The sequence below is a fragment of the Mchenga conophoros genome, linkage group LG18 (genome assembly GCF_057382185.1).
Source record: "Mchenga conophoros isolate Kocher_MC1m ecotype Shallow Benthic linkage group LG18, M_conophoros_male_GT1.1, whole genome shotgun sequence".
Classification (NCBI taxonomy): Eukaryota; Metazoa; Chordata; class Actinopteri; order Cichliformes; family Cichlidae; genus Mchenga; species Mchenga conophoros.
The window spans coordinates 27,342,476-27,368,882 of NC_140543.1; the positions used below are offsets into that span (position 1 = coordinate 27,342,476).

Consider the following 26,407-nt stretch of genomic DNA (forward strand, 5'->3'; position numbering starts at 1 on the left):
GCTATCCAGTGGGCCAGATTCGTGTCTTCTTTGTTGGGCCAATTCTGGCCTCCGGGCCTTAGGTTTGACACCCCTGCCTAAAATCATTCATTGCCACCTCATACCATACGGATGGTTGTCTTGTCATCCCATCAAGACAGAACAGTTTCATTATGGGATGTTGAAACGGCTTCTCTCGTCTCGTCAATCAAACCAACCCTTAAGAGTAAAAAAGAAAAAATGCATTGAACTTCACAGAGTGAAACTATGCAGCTCAGCCTCAGCTCTTGTTCCCACTTGCTGTACATTATCTTCCCGTCTTCCGCTTCTTTCTCTCACCCACATGCGTGCACACATGATGAACCCCGGTGTCGGATAGGAGGCCTGAGGGCAGCGGAACAAAGCTCGCTACCCTCTGCACTGTAAATCTAACCTCAGCTGACCCGGCCTCTGCATACCACAAAACACATACACGCGATACCTCCATTATGTGTCCTTTCACTGCAGATGCACTCTGTAGGCTTCATGTCTGCACTGCTCACACACGCCTGTCACATCGCACACATTCTGCTGTAATAGCTGTCATTATCTTTGTAGCCTGTGAGGAGGGTTTATAGCTTTATGCTTAGCATTATGCAAGGCATTTGCACATAAGTGATTTTTTTTTTTTTTTTTTAGTGGCCAATTGATTTTAATGGTTTGACAGTAAAATCAAAATGAGCCTCTGTCTGCTGACAAAGTCCAGGTCAGGTTTTGACATCTGTTATTGTTGTCATTGGATGTCACATCAATCATGAGTGTGAACTCTTATTTAATATACATCTGACTATAAAAACGCATTATCCTTTTTATGGTTTTTCTTATTTTCTCACAGGCGATATGTGAGTGATACATAAGACTGATAGCAATATCTGGGGATTTTTCTTTTTCTTTCAGACACATGAAACAGTTTTGCTAAAATTTGTTAGGGATTTAGTCCTTACTGAAATAATGTAACACAATTTAGGTTAAAAAATCAACTTGTCCTGTTGTCACGTATTACTTGTTTATGCACGGTCTAACTTCTTGTTCTAAACCTGCTGCCAACAGGGAAAAGTTCCCTCTGGTGGACAAACCACTAATAACATGTTTGAAGGGTGTTTCATTTTTTCTTTTTAAAATTTTCATTCATTCGCTGGTAAATGAAAATTTATCAGAAAAAAACCATATTAAAATGTTCAGTTTCCAGTTAGCCAAGAAGCTAGACTTCAGACTGCCCTGGATGCTTTGGCTGTGACTACATCCTGTTTGCGGCATGCAGCCAGTCAGAATAAAGGTGACTCAAAAGGAGCGGCGATGGTGCGAAAACTGCTTCTTTTAGATCGTAGATGCATTTGTTCAACACGGAGAAGATTAGAGTCACCCTTGCAGTTTCAGTCAGACTTCCTGTGGTACAACTGTTGCTTGATCAGTATAACTGTGGCCTTCACACATTATTATTATTATTATTATTATACAACAAGCTGGGGCAGCACGGTGGCAGGGTGGTTAGCACTGTTGCCGCACAGCAAGAAGGTCCTGAGTTCAATTCTACCATCAGGCCGGGGTCTTTCTGTGTGGAGTTTGCATGTTCTCCCCGTATTTGCGTGGGTTCACTCCGGGTACTCCGGCTTCCTCCCACCGTCCAAAGACATGCAACTTGTGGGGACAGGTTAATTGGATAATCCAAATTGCCACTAGGTTGAATGTGAGTGCGAATGGTTGTCTGTCCCTGTGTGTTGGCCCTGCGACAGACTGGCGACCTGTCCAGGGTGTACCCCGCCTCTCGCCCTATGACAGCTGGGATAGGCTCCAGCGACCCTGAAAAGGATAAGCGGATGGATGGATGGAACAAGCTGGGGCTCTCTTTTTTACCGACCGCATATGTGTAGCTTTACAACACACTGAGTCTGTTACTGCACATAGCACCTGTTTGATTCGTGTTGATGTGAAAGTTGAGGTTTTTCTGAAGGAGATGCACAGCTGATTGGGTATAAAAATCCAACTCCAGCTAGTTCTGTAAAGCCTTTCCATTAATACACCATGACTGGTGTTAACAGTATGGCTTGCACATTTTCCATAGCACTGCTCAGTGGTTGCTATTTGCAATTATAAGTGCAGTTGATTACAGTACACGTACTATAACATATTCAGTTACATTTGCATGAAGCAAAACCACATTAACTCCAAAAACTAAGTTTAAAAAAACAGTTATGCTTTAACACTATAATTTGCGTAGAGAAGATTATGATTCCTCGTATCTCCTGCCTGCACCTTGACCTCCTCACTCCTCTGGCTTAAATTTGGCTACAGCTGCTTTCACTTTTAACATGCTCAAACTTGCAGGCAACTCTGTAGCATCACACACTGTTTGAAGAAGATATTATCAAACCCTGGCTCCCACTGAGTGTACCTTTTTACTCTATGGTGTCACATATGTACGTGCTGTCACGTAAGTTGATATTGTTTTATGCTCTGCTGATGAGAAAGTCCTTGTGCTTTGCAGATCCACATGCTCTCAGCAGCTGATAAACTTAAATACTTTTTTCCTTTTAGTTTGCTTTTGTATCGTGTTGTGTTGTTATTTGTTAAGTTTCTCATCTAATTACTTTGAGGATGTTCTGTTAGTTACTAAACTAGTAGGACGTGGATGGCAGTCATATGACATGAATACCTTTAACTGACACAAAATCAGTCATGCTCTTCTCCCTCGGGGCTGATCTAGTAACAGACAGGACACATTTGTACAGCTGCCTGGGCGTAGAAATTGAAAGAACTAAAATTAACGTGGCTGGTCTCTCAAATGTGAGGTTTTGATGCCATTTACCTTATTTGTTTAATCCGCTTTTTGTTGGTACTAACTGATTTTAATGTATTCTGTATGTCAACTTGTTTTATGTTATTTTTATCGCATTTAATTCTCCTTACTCTAATTAGTGCACAGCATTTTGTGACCCCTTGTTTGTGAAAGGTGTTTTATAAATAAACAACACTTACTTATATTTGGTTATATATGGGCATTTGATGGGATGTTGTAAGTTACTATTTTTCAGGGTAGCTAATCAGAATATAGTTGCTTAACAGCAGAGGAGCCAAAACGGCTAGTTTCAGGCTTTGGAAGCGCTGACGAGCTGCATCTACATCAAGTATAAGAAAATGTATTGTGGTGGGAAACACTACACACCTCATTGTTCAATATTGTCACAATACGATATTATTGCAATTTGTGATATTTTATGATATGCTAAGTATAACATATATTGCAATTTATCGCCTCTTATCAACTGCAAATTATGTCCTCAAAGTTGAACTTTGTCAATATCGATTTTATCTAATAAAATAATGCTTTGTTGCAAAATGAGATCGTGAAACCTACCGACACTGTCGCTGAAACCTGCCATAAATGTTGCCATAAGACAAAGTCTGCTATAGGTCTGCGATCAGTCTTTGATTGAACTAAGTCAAGTTGGCAATTACATGCAATCTGTTTCTGATAATAAAGCAATTAAGTTTGATAATTGGCCGACAATCACGTTTGCTGGTGTCTACATAGACAGAAATTCACATTTCACAGTTACAATTACACTTAGCAACCTTCCTGTTCTATAGGAGTATAACTGGAATACAACCAGATGGCAACCAGTTGATCCGAGTCCCCTAAAGTTGTGCTTTAAGACTCATTCAGACTAATGCCAACATGTTGATGTTGGCATTAGTCTGTATTTATAAATTAGATGGCAATTATTTGCAAACCTTTGATAATCTCTCTGAGAGTCCAAGGGTTGCTGTCCTATTTTCACTTGTGTGACTGAGTCATTACCTTGCTCTGAATAAGGAGATCATTTTGTCACGCTAAGTGTGGCCAGTGTTGTTTGGCTAATGTTGTTTAAGGATCTGAGCATGTGGTGAGCCTTTGCGTTCATAGTATGCACAGAATAATTTATTAAAAAAAAAATTGATATCAACATTTGGTGTCTCTGTAATGATACAATATCGCCACACAAAACACTATGCTGTATGGATATATGTATGTTTTTTTCCAACCCCTATGAATCATGCAAAGGTACTGTAATAGACCTCAAGACTAGAATTATGTGATTAAAAATAAGCATAATGGGTCCTGTTTAACTTTTAATTTGCCAGGTCAGAAGTAAGTGTTTATCTTAATTGCTAGTTCCAGGATGACATTCAAGTATAAAAAAATAATAAATTTAGTTTAATATTTAATTATGCAACGATTGTAGACGTAATTAAGCTGTAACTGATCTCGGCAGCATCCAGTCCCACGCTTTGTCACTGAACATCTGTGTGTATGTGTCAAAGAAACGCCTGCTTAATGACGTAACAAATTCACTGCTTGGACTGAAATCTCTACACGGGGTCTTGTCGACGTGTTTAAACTAATGATGTTTGCATTGAATCGGTCATCGCTGCTCAGAGACGGCATGGCTATGGAGGACTGGATGGGTAAAACAGATTAAGAGGAAGCTGTTGTCAGTACTGGCTCGATGCCGAGCGAGCAGTTAGTGCAGGAACGGTGCCAAATGTGTTCAGTGCCAGCTCCCTAACAGGATGTTGGAGTCTACATGGGTGTTGTGCCACCTTCCTGCATGAGGAATAAAAAATCTCAGTAAATACTTGATGACTCAGAGTAGCGCAAGGTGTAGTTTAGACTGCATGTCCGAGTCGGTAATTAAGAATGGCAGATGGGGATAAGATACTGAAGGCAGTGAGCCAGAAGTTTTCTGCAGGGAGGTGTTTCAAGTCAGCTTGATTGTTCAGCAGTTTCTCAGCTCACAGACAACAAAGCTTGTTGAATTTGAATTGTTCCATTTCTTTTTTCAATCATATGACTTTTATAGTGACTGCTGCTAAAGGGTAACACTGTCATCGCAAACAGAAAAAGCAGAATTGGTGTGAAAGTATTTAGTAGCAAAAGTGCGTCACATCTTAGTCTAATATGCCAGAAATGAGGAACACATGAAAACTGAAATGCGTTTTTTTTTTTTTTCTTCAGTAATCATGGGGTATGCAGTTTGTTGTTAGTCTGGTTCTCATATACTGTCCTGGTGCTGTAACGTACTCCACTGTTACTAGATTAATGTTAGCATTAGACAGGGGTAGGTGTGAGGGATGTTGAAAGTGAGTTGAATTTGGGCTCTTTATTATGCTTGTTAGTAACAAAGTACTAATGCCAATGTACAAGATGTTAGTCAGCAAAGGTAGCAGTCACTGTGGTTGTCTAAGTTGGTAAGTGTCCTGCAAAAGTTTGGACAGTAGCACAAATTGTGTTTCACTTTCACTACACTTTGCTGCTTTAGCACTTGAAGTACATCAGCTTTTCCTTGTCCACTTTTTAAGGACTGACCATGCAGAAAACACCTTTGACGATCCAGGACCAGTATGGTGACAATCTGCACATTTTCCAACATGGTGGAGGGCTATGTCAAAAGACCCGGAATCTAATTAATGTTAATTGACATTTTTAGGTTCATGGCCAGGAAAGTCCTCAGATGTTAATCTGATTGAGAATCTGTGGTCAGTCCTTGAAAAGTCGATGGAGAACCAGAAGCCCACAATTTGTGATCAACTTGGAGCGCTGTAGGGAAATGATTGCTATCAATCAGGGTTTGGCCCAGAAGCTGATATTCAGCATGCCAGAGTTGCACAGGTTATGAAGAAGGGTCAACACTGTAAACACTGACTCTTTGGAAAAATTCCATTTATTTAAAAATTTTAAAAGTCTTTATAATCTAAAAGAAAATCCAAATCCAAATGACTGACTATTAATTCAGCCCATAAATAACAGAAATATTAAACATGAACATGCTTTAATCAGTTCTATTCATAGGGAGGAGACTGATTTACTATAGCATATGTTCCAAAACCCACTAAAGATATGTATGTGCGTGTGACAGCAATAGAGAGTATTGGGTTTCCTGTAGTGTCTCCTATAGCAAAGATAGAATGGTTTCAATACTCCAAACCCCTCATAGTGTTTCCTCTTCCTCACTGTCTGCCAGAGAAAGTGTTGGCCTCCCGTGTTGTATCACATGACCCCCAACTGCAGCTTAGCTCTGTCCAGAGGGGAGTATATATGTCCAAGTGTGTGAGCTTTCCTGAAGCTTAATGAAATGAATAGCTTAATTTCATTTAAATTAAATTACATTTTAATGTAGTTTACATGAAGCTTGTATCAGGAGTATAATTACATTTTTAGGTTGTGTGTATATAAAAACTAAAGGCTTCTATTGTCAGTGTGTCAGAGTCTGTATAAATGATGCAGCTCAAAACACTTGTTTGGTGAGTGGTGACATTTTGACTTCATCAGTCGGGGGAGTCTGCATGAAAGAAAGGCTTTACTGTTGACAGTATAAAGCATGAATCAGCACTGACTCTGCTTTAAAAGGACAGGAGAAGCAGCGTTTCTATTCAGCCTGTCGAATCCCAGTTAATTATGAGCTTATGTAAAAACACAGAGTTATTAAATGGGAAGATTTATGTACTAAAGTTAAGTGCTACGACAACATTTTAGCTCATTTTTTCTGCTTACTTTTACATTCTGCTATTTAGTGCTTAACTATAACTAAGCTCGTAGAACAATTGTTTGTGCCTAAATGGATCAAAAGATTTGTTTCAATGGAGTCAGAAGTATTAACTTGATATACAATTTCATCCACAATGCTAACTTCCATTACATAAAATAAAAAATAAACCTTTTTCAAAACACTACCCAAAAATGATAGCTGCCTTAACTTGTGGTCAATCACATGTTCAACTCACCAGTTAGTCACTATCTCAGAATGTTTGAGTGATCGTTCTCGGGTCATAAGTCAAATTTTTATAAATGATTAAGAGTATTTAGCCATTCTAGCATTTCTAAGAAGATTTTAATAGGGTTAGCAGTAGAGCTACTTTGAACCAGACGCTGTCATCACTGTGCTAATGAATCACTGTGGAAAATGTCCAGGCTAGCAGGAATGATTTTGTTGTGTAACGTCCTAGTTTTGTGTTGACATGCTAACATTTGCTAACAGCTAATTTGAGTGTGTTACTTTTTCATGTATTTGGTTACAATGTAAGTTAAAATATCTGACCTAGTGATTTTAAAAAGACAAATTTCTGTCAGCTGTAAAAGTTACAAGGGTTTCTGTTTCAGGCAGTCATTAATTTGGTAACTTGAAGGTACAGTGTGTAAAAAATCACAGTTCAGCTTCAGTTCTGTTTTCTTACTGCTCCTAATTAGAGTGTGTTGTCCTAGTTACGGTGGCCGCTGTAGGACAAAAAAATAGAAATGTGATTTTTAGGATACTTAAGCCTGATATTAGCTTAGCTGGTATAATGTTAGCTTATAACCAGTTGCTGCTGTTTTTAACTGGCTTGTTGTTAGCTCTTTATACGGCGTACTACGTATGTACCCAGTCTCTAGATACATAAATAAAACGCTATTGGTACAGCAGGGACCAGTGTATTCAAGATGGTGGTGCAACATGGCAGCTTCCACAAACCAGCGGCCGCTCCTATGCATTTTTAATGGATTAATTCCAAGTTCATAACAATGCATCAATTTGTTGAAAGATGTAATTACACACTAAACAAAGTATATTTATAGGTACAATATCCAGTTTTTCTTTCGAATAATCTCAAAAAATTCTAACTGTACCTTCAAATCAACTTAAATTGACTGTCATTAAGTAGTGAACAGAAAACCTCTTTTGTTTATACTAGAAGCTTCCGTAGTTGGTCCTCTCACCTCAGTTAGGCACAAGAACTGCTGCTCTTGTGCATTTGTGATGTTATAAGTGGCCTCTGTGCTCGGCTGTGTGTGCGCAGTTTATTTCTGGCCGTTCCCGCACCCTCTAGAGACTGGGTGGTGGTTGTGTGACTTTATATGCCAGGCTGAGGGCCACAGCCATAAACTAGCTTCTCCCTGTTGCGTAACAAAAATGTAAAGTCCCCTGGGGTGGTGCGATGTTGCCCTCTGGCACTTTACAATTTTTTTTTGTCAATAGAAAAATGAGTGGCTAACTGTTTCAAGCCCCTGACACCAAAGATAAATAATTGACCTTCCCGTGGCTATTTATCACTTAAAAGCTGCCAGACTGTTGAGTGTGCGTATTTGTTTACAATTCACGCCTATGAGCTTGTATGTGGTTAGTGTGTGTTACTTTTCTGTTGCAGTGTCCACAGTTACATACGGGGTCTGTTTTCTCAGAGACAAAGGAGTTGCTTGTCGGGCACATGCAGGCAAAAAGAATAGCCTGGTGTTCCTCCTCTGACACTGTAGGCTCCAGTCAGCTACTTTACTAGGTGGTGGGTGGACTGTGTCCTCATGTGTCTGTGTGAATCGCATTTTATTCATTCATACTGCCTTCTCCTGCAGAGGGCCCCTCTGGCATTCCTACCCCAGCCCCCAGACCTGGTCTGGAAAAATGCCAAGTCATGTCCAACATTGGAAGTTGCTTCCGGTAGTAGACTGCTCTAGGTATTGATTCAGCGGGGAAGAAGCTCATGCTTCTGTTTTGGAGTTCCATTAAATCATTTCTGATAGATCCAGAATTGTGTTCATTAGTATTTTTGCAGAGTCATTAAAAAAAGATCTAATTCGTCTGACCGCGTGCGGTGTTTTGCAATCAGGGAATGTTAACTCAGTTCAGGTTGGTGCCAGCACTCTGTTTGGTCATGTATGTGTGTGGGTGGATTTGTTGGAAAGAGTTTGACTTCAGCTTCACCTTAGAAGATGTTTCATTTTCAGTGAAATAGGCTTTCATTTTCTTAAAGTTTGTGCTGAGTGGTAATAAATGTGTTTTAAATTTGCCATTACATAAATCAAGTCAACCACAAAGTTGTCATTAAGTATTATGTTTTCAAAATTAAAACATAATGCTCCTGGGAAGGAAAATTCCTAATGTAAAGGTTTATTATTACCCACAAATGTAAAGTCTTGGCCCACATATAATTCCTCGTCATAGCTATAGTGATGAATTACTGTGGAGAGAGAGAGAGAGAGTGAGCTAGAGAGAGAGCTAGGTTGATGCTGATGTCAAGGTTTGGATCCTTGGAAGGTAGAAATGTGTGGAAAGATCAGAAGTGACCACGTCAAAGGGACGGCTTAGGTTGGAGACAAAGTTAAACAGTTAAGGCTGAGATGGTCTGGACATGTGCAGAGGAGGGACAGGGGATATTGGCCAAAGGATGTTAAATATGAAGCTGCCTGGAGAGTACTAGGAGTAGGGTGAGATGGAGCCAAATGATCCGCTGTGACGACCACTAAAGGGAGCAGCCAAAAGAAGAACTGTGGAACCAGCTCTAGAGTGGACACAGGGCAGCGTAATGATGCAAAAACGAACTCGTCCTGAAATAAATTATTTGTTAGTTATGAAAGAACCTTTGTTTCATGCCGTATACCTAGAAATTTTTAAGTAAGTAATTAAGTAATTTCCTGAGTTTTCACAACTCGGCTAACAACTCTTTCTGGCATCGCTACATTAGGGAGCTCTGAGGGTACACAAACATCCACGGTGCTAGTGCTAGTAACATTTCATGCAAATACAGCACATCTGCATTTAAGCAACATTCAGACTCTTTGTAATGCTTAATGAAGTCAAAACTTGTTGAAGCATATCCCTTTTTTTGTTTGTTTATATATTTTTTTAGGCTACTTCAGCAAGGAAAAAACTCCAAGGTCTGGTTTCGTCAATGGATGGAGATGAAATCATGTAGGGACGCACTAACCCTGCAGTGCCACAGAGTTGTAGCTCAGCATAATCTCACCTCAATGGATTGGGGCCCTCGTCTGTATGCGTTTGACCTTCTTTCGTCAACTTGAGAGAAGGATCTACAACGACAGAGCCAACACTGGAAAGAAAACCGTGTTTCTGTGGGTCAAATAGTGCAGGTAAGAAACTTCAGTGCACGTATTTGCTCGTACCTCCAGTATCTTAGACTATAGCACTATTGCAGTGCCCATTGCATTTGGGTGTGACTGTTTTTATGCCTAGTTTTCATCATAGTGTACATTGCTTCAACACTTCACATGTTTGTGTCTTTTTGACACGCTGTGTCTGTGTGTATGTGCTCACTATGCAAACATGAGGTCATGTCAAACATTGACTCTGCTTTGGTCACCAACTCATGGAGGTCTATTCACCTATTCACCTTTTGAAAAGGATCAAATTCCTCAGATAATGTCATCAGTGGTCATAATGTTGATTTTAAGTGTGCGTGTGTGTTTTAGTTGAAGATAGATGTGGCTGACCATTTCCTGTTTCATAATGCTTTTGTTTGTGTAACCAAAAGGGATCGGTCACGTCCCAGCTTAGTTTGTTTTTCTGGTCGCAGCCACTGAATAAGAATTCTTAGCTGATGAGGTAGAGTTAGGAGGAAGTGAGAGTCACACTGGTGGCTTTAATAGAAACCCTTGTATTCCACTGCCACAAACACAGACCCACGCACAGGATGCCTGCCAGACACTCCCAAGCAGGTGTCTGCAGAACTCAGCAAAAAGAGAAATAATAATACTTCTTATGGTTGAGTTGTTCTTTGCTTTAATGAAAACAAGCCAAACAACTGGATGTTGCTGTCAGGTTTGGTGTTTCTTTATCAGAGGCAGACTATAAGCAATGCAGACTGTACGCACAATTAAGATGACACGTGTGCATTCACACTCTCTTGATTCGGGACTGGAGTGTTCTTGGCTCGTGCGTGTAGAACAGCACTGCACTGTTTCGAGTCCTGTTCATGGATAAGGAGAGAAGATGAATTCTGATTGTAAAACTGATTGAAAACATCACATTTCCTTGTCTGAAACTCCACTTGGTGCCTTATTTTGCGAGTCACTTGGGTTCTGCTGAGATTCGCGAGTTCATGTCATGAAAGAATCCGTCTGGCCAGGCCTACTGGTCAGTTTGGACCAGCCGGTGGCAGCTTAGGATGCGTTTTAGTGTGACAGTAAATAGATACCATCACCTACAAGGAAAAAAAGATTCCACAACGGATCTTTTTGTCGTGTTCCAGATGTTTCTGTGTAACAAACCATCACCTGCCTTAGGTTTCCTTTACATAGTAAAATGTCTAATGGAACAACAAAGAGGCCTGAAGTTAATGAGGTTTTTGATCCCATATCTGTTTAAAGAGAATGAGAGGTGGAGGAGAGATAGCTTGTGATGCTCTTAAGAAAGTATCCTATAGTTCCTGACAAAAAAGTGATTCTGTGGCCCTGATTTGATTAACAAACTCAACAGAAGGACAGAGGAGACGTGGACAGAGATGGAGTAAGCATGTGGACGTCTAGAAATGGATATTCTACTCTATTCTGGAGCAGAGAGGTAAAGCGGAAGCTCCCAGAATAGTAGCAGTGATCAGTGAGTGTGCTTTTTGTGGAGTGTCTCTGAATGCTTGAAGGGGCTTTTGGGGCCCAGACTGACAGAGAAGAACTTGGAGGAAAGGGAGCCTCTGGGAGTCAAAGTGTGTGCGCCTGTGGGTGTGAGACAGTGTTATTCTAACCATGAACTTACATCCGGCTGGCACTCCATACACTCCCACCCCCGCTCCACTTCTCAGTCCAACTACCTGCAGGCGAGTTGTCACATGACCCGCTGTTGGTTTCATTCCTCCTCTGGCTTTTCCTTTTCCTTTCACCATTCGCTCTTTTAATAATCCCTTCTCTTCTCCTGATCTACAAGTATTACATTACCAGACCCCCTGAGGACTGGCGTGCTGTCTGTGACTTCCTGGTGTATTGTATGTCCGGCCTGTTGTCAGTGCGTCGGGTTTCCTGACTAAGTGTCCCTGTAATAGATCACCTTGTGACACTGGTAACACAGTCGCACAGCTCTGGGGTAGAAGACTTGAGCCTCTTATAATCTGAAATCAGTCTCTAAAAGATAAACGTCAGGGTGCTGACCTTCATCTTCATTTGATTCGTCTTCTTCATACCTGTGACAGGATTAATCACTGAAGTTTCAGGGCATCCAGGAACCAAGAAGTCGACTTCTATCCGGTTGTTCAGTCTGACATCACTAGCCGTGTCTGGGTCTAAACTCCGCTGCAGGTCCATATATCAAACGATCACTGTGGCATTACTGAGAGTTGAAAAACTGTCTAAAGTCTTTCATCTTTAATAAAATGATCAGCGTTCTGCTCTACCAGGTGTAACAATTGAGTTTAACATCCAGGCATCCATGAAAACGGAATTTATGACATTTAACGGAGTTAGAAGTTAGCAGGGAGTTAGCTCGCTAGCTTCTATCTAAATACAATATAGCATGTCCTGACTGCGGGGTTTTGGAAACAAATTAAAACGTACAGCTCTGTTATCACTTCCAGCATAAATGAAGACAGAAAACTAAACAGCAGTAACGTTTGTAGGGTTACTGAAGTTGGGCTAGCTGGTATATAATGATGTGCTGCGTGACCGCTAGCAACACAGCTACGTTAGCATAATATAAACAAGCTAACTTTTTTTTCCACTCGATAAAAGTTACCGTGAGTGTTCTCGGTGGTCAGGAACAAATGTAATCGCATGGCAGGATGCTGTAAAAGGACCAAACTTCAGCCAGGAGAACAACTGAGATAATCCATCCACAATACGAGGTTAGTCATTCATATACCGCTGCACGGGCTGGGCTGTAGTTACATCATAAGGTTATACAGGTTTTAAAACAACAAAGCTCCCATCCAATCAATGTATTTTGCGAGGAAGGTCTCGCATGTTTCAGCAAGACAATCCCGACCCTCATATACTGCAGCTGGTAGAAGAGTCTGGGTGCCGAAGTGCAGCCAAGAGCTTTCACAAAATGGAAACATTTAAAAGAAAATCAAAAAAAGTATTATCATCTAAAATATGACAAAGAAGACACAGGACTGTTGAGCAGACAAGAATGGGAAACATTCGTCTCCCAAAAGTCCAGCAGATGGTCTCCTCGGTTTATAGACTCCTGGTAAAAGAAGACAGGATGCTACACAGGGGTAAACATGGCCCTGTCTCAAAAAAGTTGGAACGTGATGCTGCCATCAAATTCAAAGTGATAGTAAATTTTTTAAGCTTAAACATTTGACTTGTTCTGCGTGGAATAAAATATGAGTTTATGAGATTTGCAAGTTTTTATTTAGGTTTTATTTACATTTTACACAGGATCCAAACTTTTCTGTTACTGGGTTTGTATTAGTTTCAACTGAGGCATACATAGTTTAGTCTGCATGTGATAATACGAACTGAAGAATTCACATTGTCGTCACACACAGAAACGCACACATGGCTGCAGTGTATAGAGTGGGTTGTGTTCCTTATCTTTCACTCTCCTGATCAGAGGGACTGGAAGAGTAGCTTACATATTGACCATACACACCCACACTCATTGCACATGATGATGCAATTCTTCTGACAGGTCCTTGACAAAGCCTACATCTCACACTGCTTAAATATGTCCTCTTAAGTATTTTTACAGAGATGACAGTTTGAAACTTTTGATATTTTGTAAAAAATCTTTATATATTTATTTTAATGTTAGAGGTGTAATGTTGTGGTAATGTTGCAGTCCTTAGTGTGAGCTTGTTTGTGAGGCCTTGGTGAGTGTATCAGTTGAAATCATTAAGCTGGTATTTTACCTGTGATCTTTACCAACTTAAAGGATAAGCATGACATCCGTTCTAGGCTGGGTGGTTTTGTTTTTCTAAAAATAGAAGACATTGCATCCTTCACAGCTGCAGACAGACATTGCTAAGAATGATTAACATCTGAGTTTGAGCAATAATCTGTCATCTATTGTTGTTTCTACTGCTGTAGTTTAGTTATTATCTGTGCTGTCGTCAGAAATATCCCGAAAATCATCATCTCGATGAAAACTGTATATGTAATTTTTATTGTATGTGTTTCTGACATGCACACGTGAACACACTGTGTTAATGTTAGTGAGTTTTGTCTGTACTTAAGCAGCATTTGAAATATATGGATGGCTAAATATGAATTAAGTCATGTCAGTATTGTTTTTCTTCCTCACACTGTCTTTAAAAGAAGAACTTTCAGGTACAACAACTCAAAAACAAAACAAACAAAAATGCTTTGAGAGTGACTTCCGTCACTGTCTCACACTGCCCCCCTGTGGCCTGAGGAAGAAATGATAAGCAGACCGTATGGTTTCAGTTAACCGAATGGCTTCATCCAAGCACTTTGTTACACGTTAGAAGTAGAAAAGTGACGTCAGCGCCAGCATGTCGTGCTTAAAAAGAGGACATTTAGTTTGGATTAATGCATTTTTAAATGTTGTAGGACATTTATTAAAGAATTGATAGATGAATAGTCAGTGGATATGCAGCTAATTAAATGTTTTTCTTTTAAGATGACATTTGTTGACTTCAGGCTCTCATTAAGTGAGAATTTATTAATTCTTCTGAACTGCTGACCATAAAATGCATATTTTAAATACATTTAAAACCTTTGTTTATTGGAAACGATAACATTTTCATGAAAACAAAAACAAATGGATTAAGTAATAATAAATTGTCACTTAATTATTAGCCAAGGATAATGGTTACAGTGTGTCAAGTGCATTCAATGAAGCAGTAAATTTTGAAACTTTGTACTGTAGTTTCCGTAACAGAAAGATCGATTTAATCATCTTCCATGTTGTCTAACGTTACGGCTCAGCTTAAACTAAAACTTAGGATCTGCATTCTGTGAACGCCTTGTCTGGCATGTGAGCTGAGGCTGTGAATGAGCTGGTATGTTTGGTGTCATTTCAATGTCTCACACACACACACACACACACACACACACACACACACACACACACACACACACACACACACACACACACACACACAGTCAAAGCCCCTGGCATGATGTATGGCCAGGCATCCAGATGGCACTGAGCGCTTTAGCCTCTGGTGGTATGCATACTTCCTCACCTATGACCTTGGCACAAATGCGCACATGCAGATTAAGTGAGACCCGAGAACCTCGACCCATTCTCTGCTCCCTCTGATCCTGTCCTCCTTTTTATTTCCTTTTTATTTTTGTGTGTCCCAGTCACACCCATGAAGATTTACAGCTAAATCTCAGTCATCATGAATTTTTACTTACATTCACAAACCTGAATTCTGATCTTAAGTTGTGAATATGTTATAGACGTTTCCTTAAATGATTATTTGCAGCAGCGTTTTTATTTGATTAAAAATGCTGATTGTAATATTGGTAGTAACATTACTTTTGAAAAACAGCAGTGAAGAGGAAGAGGAAGCTCAGATTTACCCAATGTGAAACTAAGACATGCGACATGGAATTGGGGGGAAAAGAGGAAGGGGAAAAACTATTGAAGGAGGTTAAAGTTATGAGTTTCAGTACCATGTCAAATGTTCACAAGGCAAAATATAACATGTGTGTTTGTGGGAGTAAAAATTATCTTTGTTTTTTCAAAAGAATTGGAGGCTCTGTGAAAGCAATATGTATTTGCTTCATGTTAAATTCTATCACAACTTATTTATCGTCCTAACCTAGCATCCTTATCAGCTTGAGTTACTCTAAACGTGTGTATGCCTGGTCAGAAGTATGCATGAAGTAGAGAACAGGATGCACATGGTTTATCTGGCCTTCAGTGTTGTTCTGCACGTTTTAAATGACCCTCTTAAATCCCAGCTGTTTGGGCTGATGGGACAGTGGAAAGCAAACACCACGCGCACTCGTGTGCCCCTTTAACACTTCCCAGAAAGACAACATGAGAGCTGAGGATTATAAAGCTTGGAGGTCTATCTGTCTCTTAGTCTCAGTCACACTCACACACACACGTTCAGTCTTTGTCTCCTCATCGCTCTCCCACATGCACACACCTCTGTCCGCAGTGGATTTACTGAGCATGCCTGCTCGCCCGTGATCCATGTGACATGGAAATCTTTCTACGAAAGGGGTGATTAGAAAGGATTTGTTGAGGATAATATTTCTCATGACAGCTATGAAATATTGTGAGTGAATGGAAATCATTAAAGGGCTTGAATCAGTGCCCAGCTGCGATTGATCCTAACAGTGAGTTTGCTGTGTCAAGGCCATGGGACAGGCCATATTTCAAGAACACCATTTTCATTAAGTTTCCACTTTTAGACTTTTACTGCTCGAAACTCAAGTTAGCGGCCGGTGGTGACGGCTTACTGAGAGAGAAGAGATGCTTTTGTTCATAGATGGGAGAAAACAAGTGGGAATCACTAGACGCACCATAATATGATGTTATCACGACACTTCACTGACAATATGATATTGTTGCAGTTTTTAATATTTTGCAATATGCTGAGTATTGTGATAACATGTATTGCAATTTAGCAAATTATGCTTTCAAACTTCTTTTTTTTTCCACCCCTAATAACCAGGTGGATCTAAACCAGTGTTACAGGTAAAGATTGTACTATAAAACAATAAAAATGCTAACGGAGCCACTGTGCCACATATCCACTGTCGGCACCCCAGGCCATAGCTTCATCAGCTTCCTCTCTGGTCCTTGCTGAATCAACATTTTCCAAGCAGCAGTGAACTCAGCATTGCAGCAGCAGAGCCAGCAGTCAAAGTTCTTCTTTAGTATCGTGGAGTAGTGAATCATACCATAGGATTTACAGTGGTTTTCACAGTCAGTGAGCTGAAGTCATCTTTTAAGGGGAAAAGATTTGGTCTCTGATGAGAAGTTGTGGGTGGGTGGACGTCGCTGCCATTTACTGTAAGGACAAATGTCTTCTTACATGGGTGCTTCTTACTGCTGGGAACCCAAATTAGCTGTAAGCAGAATTTATCTGGGACCTTAAGAAGAAACAGGTCTGTAATACAATGTAACACTAACCCACGTTGCATGTCTAAAGAATTAACTTTGAAATGGTAATTCATTATTAGAATATTAGTATTCCTTTACAGGTAAAAGCCTTCTTTGTCAGGACTCAGTGTTTTATTGTGGAGAATAGAAATCACACTGACCATTTGACAGACAATAGGTCTGTTGGTGGAAAAATATACTGATATTAGGGAACTAAGCCAGCAAAGAAGATCTTGTTAGCCTGTGTTCTTTTAATTTTTTTAAATTAATTAATTAATTTTTGCTGCATGTGATCATTCATTTATTTGTCTTGCATTGATTGTTTTTAACCGGCAAGAACTGGCAGTTAATTAATCGTGAGGAATAGAAATAAGGGGTCATGTTTTGTCTGAGCTGTTTGCCGGTGATTCTGAAAAGACAAAAAGAGAGGTAATGTGAAGGCGCTGCACTGTCGTAGAAAAAGCAACTGTGTTATTGAAAGAGGAAGTCAAGAGTGGCAGAGAAAGTATATGAAACTGGTGCAGAACGTGTGAATAGCGAGACAGTGGTGAGGTGTGCAGTAGATGTGACGGATGAGTTGAAGGTGGGGGTGCGATTACATCAGGAATGAGCTCTGGGCACCTTCTTGTTTGCGATGGTGATGGGCTGAAGTAAAAGAGAGCCTGGAGAGGTGGAGTTATGCTATGGTGAGAAGAGGAATGAAAGTTAATAGAAGCAAGATAGAATACATGTGTGTGAATGAGAGTGAGGTGGATGGGAAGGTGAAGATGGAAGCAGCAGAGGTGGTGAAGGTAGGTCAGTTTAAATACCTGGGGTCATCCAAACCAAGATAGTGTGAACATTTAAATATGTTGAAGAATGAGCTGCCAGAGAGAAGGGAAAGAGGAAGACCACAGAGAGAAGCTGTTGTTGTAGTGAAGGAGGACAAGCTGAGGAGGATGCTAGCAATAGGCTGAGACAGAGGTAGAAGTAGAGGTATCCCTTTCATTGAACCGCAGGTAGATACATTTCAGGTGAAGGCTGCCGGATAATTGAGAAATCTTAGTCTGACAGTAAAAGTGGTTTTATGAGTCACATGGACTTTTTTTAATGATAAGATGCAGACACACTGAAGCCATACATTTAGTTTTGATAGCTGATGACCTGTCGTTCTTTTTAGAATCTGTAACTAATTCAGAAACTATTCTGCAGATTAGCTTATCTATGACTTGGATAGGTACTATCACTTGGACATCTGTTCATGCAAATAATAAATATAATACAAATTCAAAAGAAATGTAATACTTTCCACTATATTACTCACACACTCATACAGTGCACCAGAGCTATACTGTCAGTTACTACCCTGATTATGTTTCCACCATACAAGCCCCACAATCAGGAGTAGACATTGGGGATTTCATCCAGCTCCTGTTGAAAAGCTTAGTGTTGCCCCCAGAGCCTGAAGCCTACCCACCAACAGTCATAAAGAGAGGAGGGACCCAGGATTTGCAGTCCTTTTAGTCTTTCAGGATGCTTAACAGTCTCTTAAAGGTAGGTTTAAACAGGCTGCGATGCCTGGGCTGGGAACACTTTATCATTACACCCACAGCTTGTCTGCTGTGCTCTCCATCACGGGGACAGAGAAGGCGTTTACATGTTTTAACAGGCTCAGCTCTGTCCCCCCTTGACACGCGCGCGCACACACACACACACACACACACACACACACACACACACACACACACACACACACACACACACACACACAAGATGAGTGTATTCTGATGATGCTGGTGAATGAGCAATGCACTTTGTATTATCCACATGTCCAGAAAAAATGCAATCTTTTCCTGCAAAACAAAAGCTCTACTTTTAAGGTTGACGGGTGCTTATCATCGGCTACAAACCGATTTTTTAAAATTCAGGTTGGTGCGGAAAAATATTTTCACAGCGTCCTTCATCGTTGCCCTTCACTCTTATCAGTCTGTGGAGCAGCCTATAACTGAGTGTGTTAACTTCATCAGGGGGCAGCTGGTGGGCAGCAGTGACCCGGCGTAACACCGCAGCTCAGCACCGCTTCATTTATCATGGCCTCAATTCACCGCAGATCCCTTCTGTTTTCTCGTCTCTCCTGCGGCTCAACTTTTCTTTCACTGCCTCTTACTTTGGACAGTTTATGCAGTTAAACATTTCAGATAAACAGGAAAGGTATCTGCTGTTACTCAGCAGTGCTGTGTTGTTTATACTGCACTGTAGAGGTTTTTTCATTTCGTTCTGTATGCCTACACGTTTGACATGATTCAAGAAAGTTAGAAACTGAATGGACAAATGTATCATTAGACACTTTAAAGAGAGAAATACACTGATGGAGGGCTCGCTGTATGACCCCATTTCAAAATGTGCGCTTCAGCGCTCTGTGAAAGTCTGCATGGAAAAATTGTTTAGGAATTTTAGAAAAATGTGTATCAAAGTAAAACATGCTTAAAAAATCACATTCATAACTAAATGGTACCTGCAGTCTGAGTTTCTTGTGGAAAGTATGGATGCCTGCTTGTTATCAACCCACAGTTTGAAAATCCAATACCCAGAGTGGGTATTAATCAGTGGATACTGCGTTGCTTAGTTTAACTTCTATGAAAACACCATTGAAGCACAGTTTTAGAGAAGCCTGTGCTGCCATACATCTTTCTTTCAGGGCAGACTTTCCTTACTTTAGGAAAACAAACATACCCGCATGTATTGCAGGAGTTGGCATCTGGATGCTGAATTAACCTCCATCCATTCCAGACCAATTCCCAGGCTCTGAACTGCTAAGCAGTCAAAATCCTCACTTTCAAAACTACAGCAGCTGGTAACCTCAGTTCTCAAATACGTGCAGAATGTTGTTAAGATCATAGGCAATGCAACACTGTGAAATCCCACCCGTCATGACTATTTTTAAGAAATGTTGTTGGCCATTAAGGTTGAAAGCTCTTGAGATTTTTTACTCCACTAAAAAAGTAAATTCATATAAAGAGGTTTCATTTAAGATTGAGCTGTAAGAGGGATGGAATAATAAAACACGAAACACGAATCCATAGCAGGGGTAAAAGAGGAGAGGTCAGCATGTACTGCTAGAGTATGAGTTGATATTACTGCCCTATAAATACACAAAAAACTTGGACACAGTAGGTGTCTGAGGACCTGATTTATAATAAATGCAGAATCGCTGACCTACAGTGTGTGTAACTGTGTATTATGTGTGCATCCAAATCGTATCACTTACATTTGCAGAAATAATTATGCGCAAACCATGTGTTTCTTTGGAGGCGTACGCATATCACGGCTGATAATTGATTTTATATTCAGTTCTACTCTTCCAGCAATAATGGAAATGACATAATCGAGATAAAAGGTTTATTCTGCAATTTTTTTTTCTAATGCAAGTAAGGTAAACCACGACATTTTGGATTTAGATTTTGAGCGAGAAACAAGAAAAGAAAAGAAAATTGACAAATTCTAACTTTAAAAAGTGGTGACGTCATGGTGACGTCAATATTGACCAAAATAATAATTTTTTAACTTCAATTACGCAGTCTTGCTGCTTTTGTTCCACTGCTGTGTTGTGTTGCGTGCCTCTCAAATTTGCAGAAGTCTGCTTCCGGAGGACCAGATCACAGAAAAGAGGAAGAGGTGGAGGAATGAGAGCAAAAAATGAATGTTGTGCAGTGGGCTGTAAATAACTGGCCTAAGGACATCAGCAGGACTGGAGTGGAGTCGGAGATGGAGAAGAGAGCGAGAGGAGGCAAAACAAAAGAGGGGCGAGTTTTAAGGATATGAAAGTGGAAGGAATAAAGAGTGACATGGACTGAGGGGAGGAGGAGATCATGCATGCGTAAACAAATACTCTGTGCTGTCCCAGAGTGCTTTAAAGATTTTTTTTTTTCCTCAATGGCATCAGTTGGAGCGATGGGGAAGTGTCGTGTGTGCGTACGCAGATGCACATGCGTTGTTCTTTTATTCTATTTTCCTCTTCACCCAGATGTCCACACAGCAAGGTCCAGATGGCTTGGATGTCCTCTATACTGGAGAGCTTTACACACACAAACACAGACAAAGCAGCATGGCCATGTTTTTCTCCCTCTCAGAGGGAAGATTAACTCTCCTCATTAGGGCTCCCTCCGCCTCTCCACCTCTCGCCTGACACTCTCCTCCCCCTCCCTTTCCTGTTGGCTTGACTTATTCTCATTGGCTGCTTTTATCAGGACCACAGCTGAGTGGATCACCGTGGCTACAGAACACTGGAGCGGGGAGGAGGTGGGATGGGTTGATGTTGCCACGGTAATAGAAGAGGCGACCACTCGCCAAATCATCGAGTGGGGAAAAAAAAGTGGAAGCGTGTGGAAAGCGGGTTAGAGGGTTAGGGCTCGAAAGGAGAGGAGGGGGGGAAAAACAATAACAACAGGCGAGGGATTAGGCATCGACCGAGCAATCAGGAAGTCCATTTAGGACAAAGCAGAGTCCAAAATGCTCCCAGACTTCAGTCGGCATCGTTAGAGCCGAGCCGCTGGAATGAATAAAAAACCACACAAAGAAGGAAGGAGCTAATTCAGGTGAAATATGAAAGACGTCACCCGGACGACCGCTGCCACTGCTTGCTGTGATTTTTCACTGCCGATAAGTAAGAGGAGGTAAGCTGGTCATGGTAGTGCCTGGGGCATGGAAATGGAAACGGAGAGAGCCGTCGCTGGATATGAGGAGCATGCGTCAGCATTAAGGAAGGGTGAACAAGAGTCAGAGAGAGAGAGAGAGAGAGAGGCAGGCAGTGACAGCAGAGATGAGCACAACTGAGCACAAGAGAGAGATTGAGGTTAGAAGCTGATGTGAGGATACAAGCGGAGCCTGTTAGACTTTTCACCTTCTGTGCCACACCTTGGCTTCATCCTCCTAACACTCCCACCTCTTGACTGCAGCAACTCCAAGGACCCAGGCTGGAATTTCATTGTCTGAGGGACAATAATCCTTGCTGAATGACTTCTGAATGATCATTTTCACACCCCAGAAGCTTCTTAATGCTGCTGACATATGAAAAGGACAGACCGTTCAAGAGGATTGCATTCTGTATATCTTCTCAAAAGCGGAGCTACTCCTGCCTGCACGAACTGAATTGAGTTATTCATTCTGTATTAAGAAGTATTGTTTGCAGATTATCAGCACAATTACACTTCTGAAAACTGTTTCCATGAGGATTAGCTGCTTTGTTTTCAGAGACTAGTCAGTTCCTGTCACAAAGGTGTGAAAATGAAGAACTCATTGTCCAGCCATTTTAAACGAATGCTGACTCAACCTAAACGATGAAGACAATGAAGGTGGTATTACTGGATGCAGGAGTGACAGCAGAGTTAGCAGAGTAATAAGACGTATTGTGCCAGGCGTTGCGGAATAATGCAACGCCGCTCCGTGAACGACGCCCAGAATATCGCACTTGTCTTCCTGCATGGATGTCGACGCGAGCTGACTGACCGACTGAGTGTGTGGGTTGCTCACTGGGCTGGAGCAGCAGCTATTTGAGGACACGTAGCACCCGAACAGGTACCGGCTGGGTCTCAGAACTCCACCATGGGGGAGACGGCAGAATACCAGAGACTGCAGGAGACAACAGAGTCGGATTACCAAAGGCTGCCTAGCGATGATGAAGAGGTAGACCTGTGCAGTTCCCTTTATTTTACAGTAGTAGGTAATAGTAGGTAATGGACTAATTTCAGCCAGCAGTATGAACCTGTCAAAGGGAAATGAAATGATGATTTATGCTTTCGTAGGTGTCTCTGTATTTCAAATCATTGCCATTGTGAGCATTTATCTTGTCTTGTTCAGTGTCACACTGGCCGTGTCATGTCCAAAACACTTTGGTGAATGTACACAGCTGTTTTCCTGTGACATGGCTTTCATTCCTCAGTCAGTGTCGGGCCGGGTTTCCCGACATTTCAGCATCCTTTTTCCCTTCGTGTCAGTTTGCGTACTGATGGTTTAGCACCTAATCAGGTGATCAAGGTGGTCCATCATTTTTAGTGTTAAATAATGTGGAAAATTTATAAGCTTTTTTTTCCTTCCCCCAAACAGACTCTTTGACACGTCAGAGCATAAGGGGTAAACAAAGACAGGTGTAACTACTGGATGCCACTAAGTTTACTTTAGTTTCAGTGGCATTGCGTGTTCATTGTCACACTATCCCGGCTTGCTGAAACACAATATTACAACGGCCATTGTTCTTAGTAACACCTGTGGCAAGACATACGTCTGCTGAGGGGAAAAAAGTCTGGTTGGATTGTGCGAACATAACTCCACTTCATAGATCTCCCAAAGTGCTCATTCATCTGTCAGACAGTACTAGCTCTTTTACTCATGTATGTCAGTAGCGCCCTGCTCAGCCACCACGTACCCACGCACAACACACGGCGCTTCTCGCCCACACACGAGGCCGAGTTATTGCATGCAGAGCCATGAGGTCACTGATGAAGTGCTGCAGAATGAGGTTGGTGAGAGGCAAACTATGACATTTTATACCCTCCCACCTATTCTGCAAAGCCACACACAAACACACACACACACACACACTATTTCACAAATACTGTGAAGGCCCGACTCTTTTTTTTGTTTGTTTGGCTTTTAGGCTGGCCGTTTAATTTCCACATCAAACCATTGTGAAACATCTCTGTTGCCTTTTTTTAATGTTTTCAACATCAGAAGAAAATGTGTAGAATCACTGAACTCAGAGCTAGATAAATAAGTTCACCAGGTCGGTAATTCACCGTTTTACCCTTTTTTGTAGAGATGTTGTAAACTGAATAGTTTCAACAGTCTGCAAGGGCATTACATGTCAGGGGTGTGTGTTGCTGTCATGTTTAGGCTGGAATAGATTATTTAAAATTAGGAGTTGGCTTAAAGAAACAAGAAAAAACTGTCTGGTATACAGTGTTGATAGTTTGGTCTTTACTGTATTTTCAATGTGATTAAAATGTGGCTAAAGCAGTTATTACTGGTAACTAAAACTAATTTTGAAAGAACAGATGAAAGTACAATAAAGGTAAAAATTGGACTTGAAACGTATTGTGAATAATAATAAATAAACAAAAAAATACAGTTTTATTTATATAGCACATTTAAAAACCTGAAGGCACGCCAAAGTGCTTCACAGTAATACGGAGAAACAACATAAGTACAGATCAGGCACTAGCACAGACAGAATGGAGGCACTAATAGACCTTAAGAGTTAAGTAAAATGGGTATCAAACCTCAATACAGGAGGAAGGTCAGATCGTGAATACAAAAATATCTACTAAGAAGATAAAAACAGCAGTAAAATTAATAATAAAATAATACATTAGATAAAAAGTTTAAAAAGGGTATTAACTGGTCAGGAAAGCCAGGTTAAATAAGTATGCTTTCAATCTTGATTTAAAGGATTGGACAGAGTCCGAGGCACGAATAGAAGCAGGGAGATTGGGTGCAGCTGAGGCAAAGGCACGATCGCCTCTGCTCTTCAGTCTAAACTTAGGTCTAAAACACACGGGAAATGTTAAGTCTTTGTTCATTTGGTCAAATATTTGAAATTGTGATATGTAAGCTGCCTGCACAATGTTTCTTTTTGTATTTCTTTTTATACAATTTTTACTGTAATGTGTATCCTAAACTTCTTAAAGTTATCCTGTAACAAAGTAAACAAAATAAATATCAAAAACGAATGAAAGCTTAACTGAAATGTGTAATTTCTACCATTAAATGTAAAAATGAAACAAGAAAATAAGAAATTAATTCAAAATTTAAAAACAAAAAATCTAAATTTAAACAAAAAACTAAACACAAACTGAAAATATGTAAAAAAAAAAAAAAAAAAAAATTGCCTGATTTCAGTATGGTGAGAATTACAATTTGAACTTTTTCAAAATGGATGTTATTATTTATTTATTTATTTTTTACTAATTTACTTATTATGTTTGTTTAAACATTTTATGGTGACTTGTGTTTAAATGGAATTGGGTTCAAATTTGACTCACTACCGCTGCTACTTCAAGCAATGCCCTGCGCTGGTCTTCCCTGACATGTACTGGGTTTCAGCCCTCCGGGACCTGCTGTTGATAAGCAAATATAGGGAGAAGATAAATGAATGTGTAGATGTGTGCGGCAGTTTAAATGTGATACTGTCCTGTGTGTGTTGAGGATCTGTGTGCTAGTTGAGCAGAGTTGAACCGATGGACGCTGCAGCTGTTGTGCTCTGTTTGGGGCTGAATCAGATCAGTCTCCTTCCACAGCTGCAGCTTTGTGCTGAGTACAGCGGTTTTTCTAGGGTTAGCTTTCAGCGCCACAGCCTGCAGCTGCCTCATCTTATTCTGAAACTGAGTGAAAAACACTTAAGGGTAGATGTACGGAAAATGTAGGTGTATGGAAAATACTTATTGTGTTATTAGAGTGACCATTTTATTCTCCACACATATCTTATGGATGTTTTTCCCCCTGTGGAGGATGAAGGGATTAGCGGGCAAGCTTTATCTGAAAATGATGAATTTGTGTCGGCCGTGAGTATGGCTGGGCATCCACTGTGTTTGGAATAATATGAATGTAATAAGTAATTTCTTTTGATTGAGCTACCTGCTGTGATAGATTTTGAGTTCAATCATTTTATTCATGATATTTGATATTTATTTTAATGGCTCCTCCTTCTCCCTCTTAACCTGCTTTAAGGGATCAAAGAAAGGATTGCTCAGTACGGGTGTATTTCATTGTTTTGTGGGGGTTGTTTTTTACAGTCTGGCATTATGCATATTAGGTCAAGCTACCAAAACAACATTTGTTGACAAAACACAGCACATATGTTCCTGAAAACTGGAAGTGATGACCTGGAAGCAGGCCACTGGCATCCAGAGCTCTCATCTTTCTCATAATCTGTTCATGGGCACATTAACGCTCACAGCCTCACACCGCCTCTCCCCTCCTGGCTTTGTGAGTAATGAGTTCCTGTGGACGGTAAAGGGATTTAAGGAAAACGTAAAAGCCAGACCTTGGGAGATAGTTGCTATCTGTGACATTAGGAATGATGGATCTCTGTATGTCTGTGCATGCTGTCCTCTGTCAGAGGTTTTTGTGTGTTTGTGTAGATATTGTTCTAGCACAGTTTCTAAAGTGATTAATGTAGTTCTACTACTCCTTCTTCTTCACTCTGCATTTTTGGCACCCGGCACCCAAAACGCAGTTTGATGTTTTGTTACCAAAATGTTGGAACTTAGTTTAGAAATACACCGGTGCCCAGTAAGCTAACTTAATTCCCAACATAGTGCCTCAGGATGAATCTAGTCGGTGTGCATGCCTTTGCATGCCTTCCTGTATACAGTGAGCATCATATTACAGAATCTAGAAGTGTGTGTGTGTGTGTATACCTGTTTACACATCTGTGTGGGGACCAACAGCCACTAGTCAGCACTAAAGTGCCTGTCCTCACAAGTTTGATGGCATTTTTAAGACTCAAAATGTAGTTTTAGTGTCAGAGTTACAATTAGGTTATGTTTGGATGGAGGCTAGTGTTAGGCAAACATTTTTGATGGTTAGGGTAAGCAGCTAGAGAAACATTATGTCAACTAGATGTCCTCACTAAGATATCAACACGAGAA

At 40.6% G+C, this 26,407-nt stretch overlaps 1 protein-coding gene across 4 annotated transcripts in view; it reads left to right on the forward strand.

Moving 5' to 3' along the window:
- The window catches only part of tnk2b (tyrosine kinase, non-receptor, 2b), a 56,824-nt gene that overhangs the window by 1,810 nt on the left and 28,607 nt on the right, over nt 1-26,407 (forward strand). For 2 of the 4 annotated variants that reach the window (XM_085253388.1, XM_085253390.1), the window contains exon 1: nt 21,055-22,445. In XM_085253388.1, the coding sequence (XP_085109514.1) occupies nt 22,365-22,445 (81 nt within the window). In that variant the 5' untranslated portion in view covers nt 21,055-22,364. Of the gene's footprint in view, nt 1-9,654; nt 9,896-21,053; nt 22,446-26,407 lie in introns of those variants that run through there. The other 2 variants (XM_085253389.1, XM_085253385.1) reach the window with 2 other exon arrangements.